Source organism: Lathamus discolor, chromosome Z (genome assembly GCF_037157495.1).
Source record: "Lathamus discolor isolate bLatDis1 chromosome Z, bLatDis1.hap1, whole genome shotgun sequence".
Classification (NCBI taxonomy): Eukaryota; Metazoa; Chordata; class Aves; order Psittaciformes; family Psittacidae; genus Lathamus; species Lathamus discolor.
The window spans coordinates 95,461,140-95,478,572 of record NC_088909.1 but is presented as its reverse complement, the minus strand read 5'-3'; the positions used below and the strand labels follow the sequence as shown (position 1 = coordinate 95,478,572).

The window sequence follows — 17,433 nt, the reverse complement described above, 5'->3', positions numbered from 1 at the left end:
TCCTAAGACTTTTTATATCCATGTGTTTTGTTTCTTGCATAGTAAGAAATTCTTATTAAGAAAAATGTATTACAGAGTGAATGGACTCTTAGAATTGTGCTTTGTGTAGACTTTTTAAATCCAATTCCTACGTAAATATGGTGGTTTTCTGGTAACGCTCATAGTTGAGAGAAATATTGTACAACATATTTGAAAAATTGTCCATCATATTTCAAAAATCATGGCAGTAAGGTGAAGATCCCGACAACTGGAAAAAGGAAAATACAGCCCCCATTTTCAAGAAGGGGAAAATGGATGACCCAGGGAACTACAGACCAGTCAGTCTCATCTCTGTGCCTGGCAAAATCTTGGAGCAGATTCTCCTGGAAGGCATGCTAAGGCATATGAAAAACAACAAGGTGCTTGGTGACAGCCAGCATGGCTTCACCAGGGGGAATCCTGCCTGACCAATTTGGTGGCCTTCTATGATGGGGCTGTGGAACTGATGGACAGGGGTAAAGCAGTTGATGTCATCTACCTGGACTTGTGCAAAGCATTCGACGCTGTCCCACATGTCTTTCCAATTTAGAGACAAGGATGTCATCAATTTGATAGGTGGACCACTTGGTGGATAAAGAACTGGCTGGATGGCCGCATGCAAAGAGTTGGTAAATGGCTCAATGTCCAGTTGGAGACCAGTAATGAGTGGTGTCCCTCAGGGGTTGGTGTTGGGACCAGTTTTGTTCAGCATCTTTGTCGGTGACATGGACAGTGGGATTGAGTGCACCCTCAGCAAGTTTGATGATGACACCAAGCTGTGTGGTTCAGTTTTTATGCTGTAGGGAAGGAATGCCATCCAGAGGACCTTGACATGCTTGTGAGGTGGGCTGATGCCAGCCTTATGAAGTTTAACCATGCCAAGTGCAAGGTCCTACACCTGGGTCGGAGCTACAGATTAGGCAAAGAAGAGATTCAGAGCAGCCCTGCAGAGAAGGATTTGGGGGTGTTGGTGGATGAGAAAATGAACATGGGCCAGCAGTGTGCGCTCACAGCCCAGAAAGCCAACCGTATCCTGGGCTGCATCAAAAGGAGCGTGACCAGCAGGTCGAAGGAGGTGATCCTGCCCCTCTACTCTGCTCTTGTGAGACCTCACCTGGAGTATTGTGTGCAGTTCTGGTGTCCTCAACATAAAAAGGACATGGCCATGAGGATGATCAGGGGACTGGAGCACCTCCCGTATGACGATAGGCTGAGAAAGTAGGGGCTGTTGAGCCTGGAGAGGAGAAGGCTGCGTGGAGACCTCACAGCAGCCTTCCAGTATCTGAAGGGGGCCTATAGGGATGCTGGGGAGGGACTCTTTGTCAGGGACTGTAGTGACAGGACAAGGGGTAATGGGTTCAGACTTGAACAGGGGAAGTTTAGATTGGATATAAGGAAGAAGCTCTTTACTGTGAGGGTGTTGTGGCACTGGAATGGGTTGCCCAAAGAAGTTGTGAATGCTCCATCCCTGGAGGTGTTCAAGGGCGGGTTGGACAGAGCCTTGGGTGGTGCGGTTTAGTCTGAGGTGTTCCTGCCCATGGCAGGGGGTTGGAACTAGATAATCTTAAGGTCCTTTCCAACCCTAACTATTCTATGATTCTGTTTCTGTGAAATACAGATAACCTGTATTTCTCCCACATACATATGTTCAAATTAGTTGCTAATGTGCTAGTGTTTTGGTTTGGTTTTTTTTAACCTAATATTTATAGATGGGTATCTTGAGGGACTTGGGTTTCTGTCTTTTGATGCTGGAGAATCTAATTAGTTTTGAGCCCATAGAAAGATGGGTTTCTTACATTTTTGAAAATAATAAAATACGGATTTAGTGTTGGACATTATTTTTTTTTTATTTTTTATTTTAACCTTCAGTTGTTTTAATTATATCAACTTACCATCATCATTCTATGTTGCTGTACAAGAAAATCTAGAAGAATTTTAAAGGGTGAGCTGTTAAGATGATCTCCCAACCAGTCTTAACATACTGCGTAACTCAGGTGTGCATAATGTGGAAATTACTGTCACTGCTGAATGGCAGCTTAAGAGCAACATACATTGATGCAAGCTCATAGGATGTTGAAGTATGCTTTCTAGGAGGACATGAAATCTGTCAGCAGGATATCATAAGCAATGTGTGTCAGTTCTCTGTTGGTTTCACATAGTCAAATTAATTAGGTGGATTCTGAATTGTTAGTGCTGCTGAATTATTAGGGACAAATGAAGTCTAACAGATCTGTTAGCTCAAATATATTGGTATAGCTAGAAAGCACTAGCAAACCTTGCTGTATCTGGTTTACTTTTGCAAGGATACAGCTTCAGTTCTATGCTCCTGGGGCTGTACTGTAGGTATGCCGTTGGCTCCTATGAGTCAGCTCAGCTATGGCGACCTTACTAGGTTAGTGTGTGATGCTCTGTGGAGGTAGGCTGCTCTGTCTTCCCTGCAGTTGGGTTCTTGGGAGGGTATTTGCATTGAGATAAAGTCCATGCCATGTATTTGGAGCTTGCTATTACTGTGATAAAGCATAGTGGCTGGAAATAGGAGCCAGTACCAACTCTCACTCATTTAGGTATGCTTAATAATTTAAATAATTAAATTCAATTGAAAGTCTTTAAATGACCTGACCCAGCAAACCCAGAGCTTATTTGATGCTGAAATACTATTTCTAGGCATATGTTGTTGCCTCAGGCATGACACCAGGCCTAAGCTAGCTATGTGCTTTGATACTAGTAATCTACATAATCATCCATAATGTGTGATGAGAGCATTGTACTGTCATACTACCCTGCAACTGTTATATGGCAGGATTCAAGCTGTGCAATATCTGAATGATGCACTTCTCAGTTTAGTTTTGTATCTTGTTTTATTTTCTTCCTTCCCCTCCTGTTACCTTGGATAACAGATTATTGTTTGTACTGCAAACAGAGGTGGAGAGGTGTCAAAACATGAAGTGAATGGGTTGGAGAGAAGAGGAGGTGAGGCAAAACCCTTGGGCAAATTATTCTCTGTATATACAGTGCCTAAAGTGTTGAGTAAACTAAGCTAGGCACCAGCCAGATGTTACTTACTTACATCACTCTCTCCAGCTTTGGCATAATGACAAGAATCCTATCTTTACATGGATGAAGTGATCTTGAAACACTTCTGCACTGGGTTAGGCAGGTGCTAGCTGTTTCAGTATTGATAACAAGAATGTTATCTAGCCAGTTGTAATAAAGATAGATGTTGACTTTATGAACTGTATAAAAAGTGATTTCCATTCTGAGATTTTTCATGCAATAGTTGTCTATTCACACTACTATAATCACCTTCATACTACTTTAAGTAACACAAAGTGCTCCTCTCACTTCCCCCGAATATAAGTGCTTTCTGTGCTGAAAGTGCTGTCCTATATATGATGTACATGTCAGAAGTTTTAGATTTTTAGTCTAAATTTAAATGAAATTGTTTCACTCTTTGTATTAAAAAAAAATGTTCAGAATATGAACATATTTTTCAGAGTGCTGTGGTGTCTTTCTAAAGCTAAAAAGAATCTGAAAGTCTGAAAGAGGCTGATTAAAAAGGCTGGATATCCTTGCCTGATATTCCTGCTGTTTAGGTGTAAAGTCTTAGTAGCAACGAGGTGTATGCTCACTTCAGTGTATCTGACAGTTGGAGGTAGTAAGCAAGCCCCACATTACATGGTCAGGGTCAAGAGAAAAAAATCAGAGTTAATTCTGTGTTTCAGTGAACTACCAAAATAATGTTTCAAGTCAGACACAGCATGTTTGTGAATCTTTGATATAGGTGAAGTATATATAGACTGAAACCTTAATTTCACGTCAAAAAGAGTGTGAGATTTCTGCTTGATTTGAAAACAAATCAACCAATGTAACTGAGTTCTTGCATAACAGATATTAAAACCGTATCAAAGAAACCTCACATTTTTTCTCTTTAAAATATTAATATTTATAAAATAGGTCTCTCTTTTAAACTAATTTGAGTGTTGAATTTTTGAATATGAATGAGGTTCATATTTTGAACATCTGGGAGATGTTCATGTGACAAAATGTTTCACAGAATCACAGAATCCCAAGGGTTGGAAGGGACCTAAAAAGATCATCTAGTCCAACCCCCCTGCAAGAGCAGGGTAACCTACAGTACATCACACAGGAACTTGTCCAGGCGGGCCTTGAATATCTCCAGTGTAGGAGACTCCACAACCCCCCTGGGCAACCTGTTCCAGTGCTCTGTCACTCTTACAGTAAAGAAGTTCTTCCTGATGTTAACGTGGAACTTCCTATGTTCCAGTTTACACCCATTGCCCCTTGTCCTATCACTGGATATCACTGAAAAAAGCCTAGATCCATCATCCTGACACCTACCCTTCACATATTTGTAAACATTGATGAGGTCACCCCTCAGTCTCCTCTTTTGCAAGCTAAAGAGACCCAGCTCCCTCAGCCTCTCCTCATAAGGGAGATGTTCCACTCCCTTAATCATCTTTGTGGCTCTGCGCTGGACTCCTTCAAGCAATTCCCTGTCCTTCTTGAACAGAGGGGCCCAGAACTGGACGCAATATTCCAGATGCGGCCTCACCAAGGCTGAGTAGAGGGGGAGGAGAACCTCTCTTGACCTACTAACCACTCCCTTTCTAATGCACCCTAAGATGCCATTTGCCTTCTTGGCCACAAGAGCACATTGCTGGCTCATGGTCATCCTCCTATCCACCAGGACCCCCAGGTCCCTTTCCCCTTCACTACTTTCCAGCAGGTCAACCCCCAACCTGTACTGGTACATGGGGTTGTTCTTCCCCAGATGCAAGACTCTACACTTGCCCGTGTTAAATTTCATCAAGTTTCTCCCCGCCCAACTCTCCAGCCTGTCCAGGTCTCGCTGAATGGCAGCACAGTCCTCTGGTGTGTCAGCCACTCCTCCCAGTTTTGTGTCATCAGCAAACTTGCTGAGGGTGCACTCAGTTCCCTCATCCAGGTCATTGATGAAAATATTAAACAGCACCGGTCCCAGCACCGACCCCTGGGGAACTCCACTAGTCACAGACCTCCAGCTAGATTCTGTGCCATTGACCACAACTCTCTGCCTTCTTCCTTTCAACCAGTTCTCGATCCACCTCACTACTTGATCGTCAAGCCCACACTTCCTTAGCTTATCTATGAGGATGCTGTGGGAGACAGTATCAAATGCCTTACTGAAATCAAGAAAAACTACATCTACCGCTCTACCATCATCCCTCCACCTAGTCACTTCCTCATAGAAGGCTATAAGGTTGGTCATACATGACTTCCCCCTCATAAAACCATGTTGGCTGTTCTTAATGACCCCCTCATCCTTGATATGCCTAGTGATGGAGTCAAGAATAAGTTGTTCCATCATCTTTCCAGGGATGGAGGTAAGGCTGACCGGTCTATAATTACCCGGGTCCTCCTTCTTGCCCTTCTTATAGATTGGTGTGACCTTTGCCATCCGCCAATCCTCAGGCACCTCGCCCATTTCCCACGACTTACCAAAGATGATGGAAAGTGGCCTAGCAATGACCTCCGCCAGCTCCCTCAGCACCCGTGGGTGCATTCCATCTGGACCCATCGATTTACAGATGTCCAGTTTGCATAGCTGATCCCTAACCCAATCCTCATCTACCAAAGCAAACTCCTCCTTTGTCCTGACTCCTTCTGGGGCTATAGAAATCCGGGGCCCTCGCGGAGAGTCTGCAGGAGTAAAGACAGAGGCAAAGAAGGCATTCAGCACCTCTGCCTTCTTTATATCCTCTGTCTCCAGGGTACCCACTTCGTTCAGCAGTGGGCCTATATTGCCTCTTGTTTTAGTTTTATTTGCTATGTATTTGAAGAAGCCCTTTCTATTGTCTTTAACCCGACTAGCAAGATTGAGTTCCAAGGAGGCCTTAGCTGTCCTAATTGCCTCCCTACATCCTCTAACAACTGTCCTATATTCCTCCCAAGCGGCCAGCCCCTCCTTCCATAATCCATAGATTCTCCTTTTCCACTTGAGTTTGCCCAGCAGCTCCTTGTTTAACCACGCCGGTCTCCTAGATCCCTTACTTGACTTCCTACTCATTGGGACGCTCCGATCCTGAGCTTGGAAGAAGCGGTCCTTGAATGCTAACCAACTATCTTGAGCCCCTTTACCGCCTAGTACACTTTCCCATGAGACTTCCCTTAGCAGTTGACTGAAGAGGCCAAAGTTGGCCCTTCGGAAATCCAGAACTGTGGCTTTGCTAGGTATTCTATTCCTCCCACACAGGATCCTAAACTCCACCATCTCATGGTCACTGCAGCCAAGGCTGCCATTGACCGTCACCACTTCGACCAAACCCTCCTTGTTGGCGAGTACTAAATCTAGCAGCGCTGCTCTCCTAGTTGGTACGTCCACCATTTGCATTAAGAAATTATCATCAATGCACTCGAGGAACCTCCTAGACTGTGAATGACTGGCTGTGTGAGTCTTCCAGCAAATATCGGGGTAATTAAAGTCCCCCACGACGACTAAGGCATGTAGTCGCGAGGCTACTTCCAGTTGCCTGTAGAAAGCCTCATCAACTCCTTCGTCCTGATCAGGAGGTCTGTAATAGACCCCCACAACTGTATCACCCGTGCCAGTCAGCCCCTTGATTCGTACCCACAGACATTCCACTTGCTCCTCATCCGACCCCGGACAGAACTCAATACATTCTAGTTGCTCTCTCACGTAAAGAGCAACTCCACCACCTCGCTTCGCTGACCTATCTTTCCTAAAAAGGACATAGCCATCCATGACCACATTCCAGTCATGTGAACTGTCCCACCATGTCTCTGTAATTGCCAGTAGATCATAACCTTTAGCCCGCACACAGACTTCTAACTCCTCCTGTTTATTCCCCATGCTGCGTGCATTGGTGTACAGGCATTTCAGGGAGCCAGTCCTAGTACCCTTTTTCCCCTGCGGGACAGGGTCTAAAGAGCTATCCTTTCCCACAAGTGAAACAAGAGATTGATAGTCCTCCTTAGCCCGCCATCCTTCAATCCCTAGCATGTTCCTCTTGGGCTTGTCCCCAACAGGCCCAGTTAAATCCCCTCCCCCCTTCATAACTAGTTTAAAGCCCTGTCAATAAGCCCTGCTAACTCCTGCCCCAAAATGCTGTAATACACATAGCTTTCAAGAACTGCTGCTGTTTTCAGTCAGGATTAAGGATTTTAGCTACCTCTGTTCTGTCCTTACCTGAATTCTGCTTTCTACTGGACAGGCTAACTTCACTCCAAAAGTATGTAGATCTTATCCTGTGAAATAATGAAAACCTTAGAGAAGCACATATTTTTAATGGTTCTTTTTGACACACTTGCACACCCAGTTTTAAGAGGTACTGGCAGGCTACTGTCATATTTTGTTAACAGGCTCTTAGAAGCAGACTTCTGGGAGTTACTTTAATATTTATCCAGAAAGCTTTTGTATGAGTAGCTTTCTTTGTGAATACGCAGTGTGTGGTTTCAAGCAGAGTCTGTCAGAAGTCCCTAACTACTGATAGTTCATGCCATAACTTTTCCTGAATGAAGATTACTTGTCCCTTGCTTTTCTTCTTTCTTTGCTTCTTGTCAGGAGTGGTGCAGTCAAAGGTGAAATTAATTCTTTTGGCAGCTTAAATTTTGGCTTTCCAGCCCTTGGAATAAGATTGTATGTGTACATAGCATTTAATAAAAACCTCACGAGTATTTTGTTTTTTGTATTGCCAAAGTAGCTTCGGTCACAAAGACGCTAAAATAATTTTATTAGAAACAAAAGAGAATTTTGTTGGAAAATCTTATTTTCCCTGCCAGAGGAGTGATGGGTTTTCTCAAGTGTACTTCAGAATAAGAGTTCTCCTACTGTACTGTGATTGAATTTGTTACAATTAAAGACTAGCTGCAGTACTGCACATGGCTTCCATTACTGAGTGGTATGAAACGTAAGCTGTTAATGTTTTGTCCTGTATATTTCCTCTCCTTTTTATGATTCTAAGTATTCTCCTTTGCAATAGGATTGCAAATATTTACTTGCTGAATACTGTCTATTCTCTTTCTTTCCTGAAAAGCATTTCTTTTAAAGCTGGCTTTTATCCTGCTGCTTGACCTTGAGCTTAAAATTCTAGTATAACTTGTGCTATGTGAATTGATCATATGTCCTTAATTTTGTTGCTGGAGTTCAATTATGTCATCTTTGCATTGTCTTAATGTTGTCTTGCTGATGGAGTGTTCAGTTGCCCTTTTAAGGATGTATTTGCACAGTGTTCAATTCACAATCCATCTGTCATGGCAAGTTGATTTATCAGTCTTGCCCTTCTTTCTGAAGAAGTCCAAAGCAGTCTTAGCATTTCTCGGACTTCTGTTCAGAAATTTCTGTTCAGAAATTCAGAAATTTACAGTTCTCTTGCATATTTTAGATCTTTCCAAAGTACTTGTAGGCTTCCTTATTATAAAACGTGTAACTTCAGCCATATACATTTATTTGAGGCATTTCTGGTGTGCTGGAATCAACATTCCATTTGGTGATAGCTCCAGAGCTGGAAAGACGTAAAATGTGCAGAGCAGTAGACATGAATATTCCTAGTTTATTCAGGGCCAGTAGATGAGCAGAAGAGTACAATCTGCCCACAAGAAACAGAAATAGATCTGCTTCTATGCAAAGTATGTTTTTGGGAGTTGCAGCTAAACCAGTTTTAACACCTCCATTCTGACTTTTGTCAGGTTTTTACGCTTACAGAACTGCATGAATGCGTTGGGTCCCTCTCTGCCACCCATTGTGTCTACCTGAATTTTAGTAACTCATAATGCATAAGCTGTGTATTTTGTCTAAGTTGGCTTTGTTCTGAGAACATCTCCCGCCTTCTCTCTCTTTTTTTTTTTTTTTTTTTTCAATCACGACAAGACAGTGGGACATTAACCAAATTCAGCAAAACATTGTCTTGTGCTTGGAGTCCTTACTAAACTTTCTGTTAGAGTGTTAGATTGTGCTAACCATGCCTATTCTAGAGCTGCCTGAGTCAACAAGGTCATTGCCAAGGGCATTTCTAGGAGTGGCTTTACTTCAGGAAGGGTGCACATTCTTTTGGCCTTTCATGGAGTGTTACATTTTGTGGCCTGTTCATTTACTCTGGGTGCTTTTACTTTTCAATGATGTAAGGGACCTGCAGAGCATATTCATGGGGGTGATGATTTAGCAGCAAAAAGGCTTATACATAAAAACTCAAAGGTGGCTTGTCAGAAGTTTTTAAATGTGGTACTTCTTGTAAGGTGGATGCAAAAGCTTGCAGTGTGTGATGTGCCTCAGTTTGGTGATTGTAGCCAGACAAAATGATAGAATAGTTGTATTACCTACAAAAGTAACTGAAGAAAAGCTTTTTGGTGTAAGCTACTGCTGGGTGAAAAATTTACTCCATTGTTCCATCTCAATAGGATGGTTCCCAGGCGTTTCTGGCCATGAGTTCCTTCTGTGTTGGTGCTACAGGTGTCCAGCAGGCTCTCCAAAGCCACTTTGCAAGTCCAGCAACTTTCTGAAAGACTCTTCTTACGATGGAAGGATTGAAAATGTACTCCTGGCTTCTTTAGTTCTACTGATGAATGAGCATATTATTTTGCATACCTTCTGTGTCAGCCATACTTTTAATTTTGCAGAAAAGCAGCAGCTTCTGTCCAAGTGAAGAGTCAAATCTATGAGCCATGCTCCCCTCCCCACCCGCTAACTTCCCTGCAACACTGGAAAAGTAATTATGATATTGTTAAGGTTTAATAATTTCATTAATTCACATGTGTTCTTATACTCAAGAACTTCTCAGTCTTGTAGGTCACAGGTGGCAGTTTTACTGTGCAAAATAGAGTGATCAGCCGTATTAATGGGATTGAACTTTCTTTCTTGTTAGGTTTGGTATTCACCCTGTGGCTGGTCGTATGCCTGGTCAGCTGAACGTACTCCTAGCAGAGGCTGGTGTTCCCTATGATATTGTACTGGAAATGGATGAGATCAACAATGACTTCCCAGGTTAGCATGTGAGCTGTGAGTTTCCAGTAGATTGGATTTGATGTTGTCAGTTTTTATGTATTTCTGGTTTTATATCACACAGGGATTATTAAAAATAAAAAATCTCAGACAGACCATTCAGTTTCTCTTTGTGCCTGTCGTGATACTGCTGTAGAGGAGCAGGAGGTCTTTCTCTTGCAGTCTTTCTCATCTCACCCTTGCTCTCCCGGGTGATGGCAAGTGAGCGCAGAGGAATACAAGAAATAGTGTGACTCAGGAGCAGAAAGTACGGACACATAAAACAAAGGGAAATATTGAATGCAGGTGTACAGAAGAGGGTCGATGTTGAGTGGAAGTTAGATAGGGCTGTGAAATTTGCTTCTTTCAGAACCAAGAGAGCAGTGTTCTTTTTTAGTTGGTTGTAGCTGTGAAATGAGTGACAAATCCTTTTTTTTTCCCTGTTACTGCCCCATACAGGAAAACTACTGTTTACTGACATCTTTAAGTCAGGTGTCGTGGATGACTTGACCCTGTCATGTCTTGCAAACCAGTTTAGCATCGTACAGACATCTTGCTTTCTTACATCTTTATTTAAAAATCAGAAAGTTGCTGGTAAAAGGTTTTTCAAAAGAATGGTCAAAGGAAAAGCTAGACACAAGGAGATTTGAAAGTAATGGTACTATGTGTATATGAAACCACATTTAAATATCAAAGGATTTAATTTTGTGAGGCTGAATGATCTAAGAATTCCCTTAGAACAGGGCTCTGGATGCTTGCAGTTTGCTTGGGGTAGTTTGTAGCACACTTGCCTCTCACATGTAACTTGCCTGATAAATTTGAAAAATATTTGTGAATTAAGCCCCCATAAATGTTGTAGAGTGCTTACCATAACAGGTTTTTCTGCCTCTGAAGATCAGATTTAACACAAAAATACATCAGCATCACTGTTCAGGTTTCAGATAAATTTTCATCCGTTTTATTTTCTTTGTCTTGCTGCAGAAACTGACTTGGTCCTTGTAATTGGTGCAAATGATACAGTTAATTCGGCAGCTCAGGAAGATCCAAACTCTATCATTGCTGGAATGCCAGTTCTTGAAGTCTGGAAGTCCAAACAGGTGAAATTAACAAGAGTTTCATTAGCACTTACCTTAGGGAGCATGCTTTAAAATAAAAGAGATTTATAGGATAAGCTAACAAGATTCTCCTACTCTTCTGGTTTCCATGAGAAGCTTTTCTGCAGGTTGTCCAACAAAACAGTCAGTACTTTGAAAGTGTGATGCATTATTCATGATTTTATAATAATCAGCAAATGCTTTAGTGAGTCTAGTGGTGATTACAGTAGAAAAAACCAACCAAAGTGCTTCTACTAAAAAATGTGATTAGAATAAATTATGTTCTGCTCACATTTGCAGTCCTGAAGCATTTCTGTACAAATATCTGCTTTTTTAACTTCATAGGAAATTTGATTGACAACTTTGATATTGAAGTGAAAATACAAAAATGAATAATATTCTTAAATAAAAAGAATCAAAACAGTAAATGGCTGGGTATGACGAGAGAGCTTATTTTGTCCAGGTTGAGCTGACAGTTTAATTACCTCACCAGTTTTTCTCTTCAAAAGCAACGTTGTCTCTTCTAAAATACATAGACTTGACTTGCCTCATTGTGAAATCTTTGGTAGTTTGTTCCGAACCCAGATGTCACCTCAGTTCTTCTGAGGGTTTAGCTATTCAGATACTCAGTGGTAGGCACATATATTTATCAGGGTATTGCAAACTGGGAAATAAACATGTAGATGGGTGAAGCTGGTAAAGCTTCATAGTTTCTCTGCTGAAGGTGCCATGGTTAACTAATTTAACATTTAATATCTAAAACTTGCTGAAATCTATTTTAGGATTAGAAAACCCCAAAATCTCATGTATGAAGTAATGCAGAGTAATGGTCTGGAGAGCTCTAGAGAATGTTGCACCAAGTATGGATGTGAATGCTCATCTGAATTGTGTTGCTATCAGGGAATTGGCTCTTAAAATAATTCAAAATAAAAAAGCCTCAAAAACCTGTTAGAATCATCAGTGCTCATCTTGCTTTGATGTTATTATGTGGAATAAGTAAAAGTATATGCATATGTAGCATCCACAGTCTCTTCATGTGATGTGTAATACTGTGTTTAACAGTAAATGTTTCTGAAAATGGTTTGGGTATCAATTCTGTCTGCTGTATTAAAATTTGAAATAGAGTTTCGTAGCAGTGAGTACCCTATTTTGAATGCCTCTTCCTCTCCCTTAGTTTGTGGAAGTTGCTTTTTGTGTTGTCTTTGCTTGGAGGGGGTATTGTGGTTGGTTTTTGCTGTTTCAAACATGAACTCTTTATGTGCAGGTCATTGTAATGAAGAGGTCTTTGGGAGTTGGTTATGCAGCGGTGGACAATCCAATCTTCTACAAACCTAATACTGCCATGTTGTTGGGAGATGCTAAGAAGACTTGTGATGCCCTGCAGGCAAAAGTCAGGGAATTGTATCAAAATTAAATACTGATTTTGTATTCCACTCATGATTGCAGTTAATGTTTTGTCACAGAGGCTGTGGAAAAGAGTTATAGAAGAATTCGTTACTTTCATAATACAGCCAGCATTAAAAGAAGACTGCATTGGCTCCTAGGAGATGTAGTTCACTTAGGGAATCACTGAATCATATAATGGTTTGGTTTGGAAACCAAACTTAAGACCTTAAGATCATCTAGCTCCACCCCTGTGCTACGACGGTTCCATTAGACCAGGTTGCTCAAAGCCCCATCCAACCAGGCCTTGAACACTACCAAGGATGGAATGCAGGCTTTATGAAAAGATGGCCATATTAGGCCTTCAAACTGAATCTCCCATGAGGCAATGCAGGAATGAAAATGTGCTTTTTAAGGTTAGCACTGAGCTGTTAGAAGCAGGAACTAATAACTCATGGTCATCTTTAAGTAGTTACTGGCTTCCTCCTCCTTACTGTCTGTACTTCTGTCATGGTAATTCACTAGAAAATACTGTGCCAAACCTGTATTCTGTCTTATCATCAAAATTGTTCTTTGGCCAGTATGGACAAAACAACTATTTATTTCATCAAAACTTCAAGCAAATTGCAAACAGATGCAAGCAGATGCAAATAGATGCTTACATGATCTGAGACTCTGAACAGAATATTCTGTTTCTTTTTGGGGATTTTATGGATGCTGTGAATCAGGAACATTCTAGGAAGGTTACTTTTCTTCAGAAGAACAGTTCCACTCTTTTGTAGTGTCCGCTTACATTATGTAAACACAGGATTTCAGGGACCTACCCAGTGATTTTCAAGTCTGAGAAGGAAAAGTACACGTACTTGCACTGCTTAACTTTTTTAAGCAGCTGCTAAATTCTCCATGTTTTCCAGTTGTTGCCTTTTTAAGTGTCTGAGGAAAAATACAGTCCTGTTCTGCAGAGGCAGAACATCTTGCATACCCGATCTGTTCACAGAATTTGGAACACTGTTTCAGTTTGTGATCACTTAGACTTTTCACTGTATTTGCTACTTTAAAATTCAGTGATGCTTTCTTAATTAACATTTTTGTGATGCTGGAAAATGCACTTCCGAACATATTTAAGATGCTGGAGTTTTATTAGAATTTTTCTAAATAAATAAGCTATTGTTTGAACAGCACAGAAACATACCAGTCTTAAAGTCCAGTGTTTTGATTATTTGACTTCTCTCTAATCTAATTAAAAGCACTGTTAAATTCCCATAATAAGTTCAGCAAAGAATTAAATTACATTATTACATAGATTACCATTTTGTTTTTATTATGTTAAGTGTACTTGAGTGGCACTCAAATATTTGCCTATTAAAATGACTTTATCATGTTTCCACAATGATGTAGCAACTGTCTGTGGTGACGAAGGCTAAATAGAAATAGCTGTACTTGTGTTAGAAAGCAGTCATATTTGGGGAAGACAAACTGTTATGAAGTAAGTCTTGAAATTAATCCATTTTTATTCATAGAAAAAACATTTTTTTATTATACCATGTACAGAGACCTCATTTAAAATATAGTATTTCTACTTAGCTACCTCTGTTTTTATGTGAAAATCACTTAAAACACAGACTTTGAACTGATAAGAATTACATTAAGAGTTGTAACAATGTATTAAGGAAGCTACCCTTTTTGCAAATCTCTTTCATATAATTTTAAATAAAAACTTTCATGTAAGCATTAATATGTTGTACACTGCAGGAAAAGACTTGTAATTAAATTTTAATTTTAAAACATTGTGGCAGCTATATTTGATTGTAGCATATATGGCTTCTTGATTTCATTGTATTCAACTTTTCTTTTAGGTCTGCAAAAAATAGGAAAATGGGAGAGCAGGAAAGACAAGGAAATAATCCTCTGTCTGTCTCCCAACTAAACAAAATGGGATTTGAAGGGGTTTAACATCCTAAAGCATTAATTTTTGTCTTGTCAAACATGATGTATCTAAATCTGTAGGCAACGTTTCTGCTTATAAGTAGCTTTTAAAAAAACACAACAAGACCTACAAACAAAAACAATGGGGGAGGAACTTAAAAAAGTTAAAAATATATCCATACCATTATGTTGGATCAGAGGTACCAGTGTTATCGTCGAAGCTGTGCTTTACCATGGAACACCAGCTGATCATTGAAGTGCTAATAAAGTCAATTATTTTTCTTATTGATCACTGTCTCTTTTCTCTCCTGTTGTTTGTTGAGTAGGTAAGTGGTCTGAGATTCTTTCTGGGAGTCAGAAGATCAAATTGCTACTAAGGATGCTGAGACTGAAGAATATAATGAAAAGGAGTCAGTGAAATATGCATATTTCTTGGCTTTTTAGTTTGAATAGTTCTTTAAAATGATGTTATGTGACTGTAGCAACTTCTAGTGAATGAAAAGGGTTAGGTAACTTCTAGTAAATGAAAAGGGTTAGACAACTTCTGAGAGCAGTTGGTCCCAATATTGGTTGCCTTTTTGACTTAAAAAAACCCTGAAAAAGCTGTAAGAGCTAACTTGACTGAGGTGTGAGATTAATCCTATACCCTTGAGCCTGATACCATATAAGTTTGCTTCAGTTCTTAATTATTTAGATCTACAAGATAGTCAAGTTGATTTTTGTGAAGATTTCAGTTTCTGCCTTTGGAGTGAATGATAGTAACTTCAGCTGTCTGCTGGTCTGTTCAGTTGTATCATTACACAAGTCTGACATGCAGCTTCCACGTTTTTGAGTTTTGGTCAAGCTAAGACTCAGAGGCTGCAGCCTGGCATTAACTCACAAGTTAACCCATCCTCCCTGTTGAGCTGCCTGCCTGCAGCTTGATCAGAAGCTGCAGGCTTTGATTTGAACATTTCATGGGTGGAGGTGTCATAGCTTCTCTGTTCTGGTGTTTGATTCTTCCCATTGTGAACAATTTTTTTCTTTCATATCTATTAGAATTGCCTTTGCTGCAATTTGTGTGTATTAGCTAGCCTAATCCTGTTACCGTGTCCCTCTGAAAAGAGTCTTTTTTCACCAGTCTTAATACGACAGGAAAATTCTGCCCTTATCCATCTATGCCTGACAAAGTGTCTTTTGTTTCTCCTTGTATGTTGTGTGAATGGTAAGTTCCAGCTTGGCTGACTTTGGTATGTTAGTAGTTTCTTTTACTGGACACACTAATGCAGGGAAATCATCACTTTTACCTATGAGCTATGTGCTTCCTTATGCAGTCCAATATGTGGTTGGCCTTTGCTGCAAGGTTGTGGTGCTGTTTCACGCCTCATGATGGTCTATTGGGACCATCTTGTTTTCTTGCTAGTTGTCCTGCACTCTGTGCTGTTGTATCGGGTTATTCCATCTGAGTCATGTTTTTTTGCATTTGCTTTGGAACTTCATCAGATTCCTGTCAAACTGTTTCTTAGCCTGCTGAGGTCCCTCTGGCAGTCATGCCCTCCAGAAATAATTTGTTCCTGCAACTTGGTAAAATCTGTGAGCTTGTTATGAGTGATTTCCTTCTGATTGTCCAGGTCAATAATAAGGAAATGCGAGACTTCAGTACTGACCCCCTCATAATATTGTTACTTCACCACTAGCTGGATTTCTTACTGTTATCACAACCACTAGAGTCTGGTTGATGCTCCACCTGTGCAAACTCTATGTCACTAATGTGCCTGGATACTGTGTGAAACCTTGTCAAAGGCCCTGCAAAAAGTCAAGGTGTGAAAATCCTTTGCTCTTTGTGTGTCCTCAGGGTCAGCCATCTCACTACAGAAGGCAGTCATGTTGGTCAGGTATGATATGTCCATGGTAAAATCATCCTGCCTTTACCCAGTTGTCTTGTTTTACGTGATATTCTGAAAGGGTATTGGTTATATACCCTTCCCAGGGTCAAGGTTAGGCTGCCTAGCCTATTATTTCCCTGTTCTTTGCCTTTCTTGAGCCAGCAAATTATTATTCAGATCAGAAGTTAAATTCTAACTGTAAAAGCTGCTGTTTCTAGCACACACTGTGTTTACTTTCTGTCCTGAGAAACATGGAGTTTTGTGATGGTAAATTAGCTTTGTAACATTTTGTAAATAGGGGAGTTTAACTGATTGCCAAATGACAAGTTTGCAGTTATGTGATCTATTAATCCATCAATCTGTTCCTCAAACTCTTACATTAGCCTGGAGTTTTAGAAACCATATCTTAATCTAATGAGTTACATATATCCTGTGATGTTGGTTCCTTGTAAAAAGCATGCATTTCTGGCTAATTCAGATAGTGAAATTAGGGACTGAATCTACTGTATTTCAGTTTGAATAAAAAGCTGTCTTTTGGAGTGAATCACAGTTGCCTTCACTTGCTAAGGTTTGGTTTCTGTTGCAGAGCAGTCTTGGAGCACACAAACTCGGATTCTTTTGAAACTAAGGTAAAAGATGCTTTAGAACTGTGAATGAGCATTCAGTCTGTAGAACCAGATTAGCGGTAGCTCACAGTAAACATCCTCAAGCATACAGGGTGCATTTCATATCCTCAGCACCAAGTGCCTTTTTTGCCAGGTTTGATTCTGTTGTGCCAAAGTAATTACTAAGGTAGACTTCCAGATCTCCAGAGCATAAGACAGATCAAGCGGGTGTAATTCACTTCTTCCAGTCTAAGGCATAGTTAGTTGTAATTGGTTAACTAAAAATTTAAATTCAAAAAACCACCCACCCCAAAAAAGAAAAAGATTTTTGCTGTATAAGCATAATTATATTTTTGTATAAGCTCTCAAATTCTGCAGGAAAACTTGACAGGAAGGAGTGTGAACACTGGGAGGTCTGAATACTTTGTATGTAAGTAGTGCAGTTCAAATACCCGTTTCATTAGACTTGCAGTGAGTATTCTTCCAGTGATATCACTATTGTGGAGTGGTGTTTTAAAAAAATAATTCTAAAGAAGTGCAAATGCTAA

At 40.4% G+C, this 17,433-nt stretch overlaps 1 protein-coding gene across 2 annotated transcripts in view; it reads left to right on the top strand.

Moving 5' to 3' along the window:
• NNT (nicotinamide nucleotide transhydrogenase) overlaps positions 1-14,704 on the top strand; it is a 53,925-nt gene extending 39,221 nt beyond the window's left edge. For both annotated transcript variants that reach the window (XM_065661959.1, XM_065661961.1), the window contains exons 20-22: positions 9,897-10,015; positions 10,994-11,109; positions 12,371-14,704. In XM_065661959.1, the coding sequence (XP_065518031.1) occupies positions 9,897-10,015; positions 10,994-11,109; positions 12,371-12,520 (385 nt within the window). In that variant the 3' untranslated portion in view covers positions 12,521-14,704. The remainder of the gene's footprint in view (positions 1-9,896; positions 10,016-10,993; positions 11,110-12,370) is intronic.
• The last annotated feature ends 2,729 nt before the right edge of the window (positions 14,705-17,433 follow it).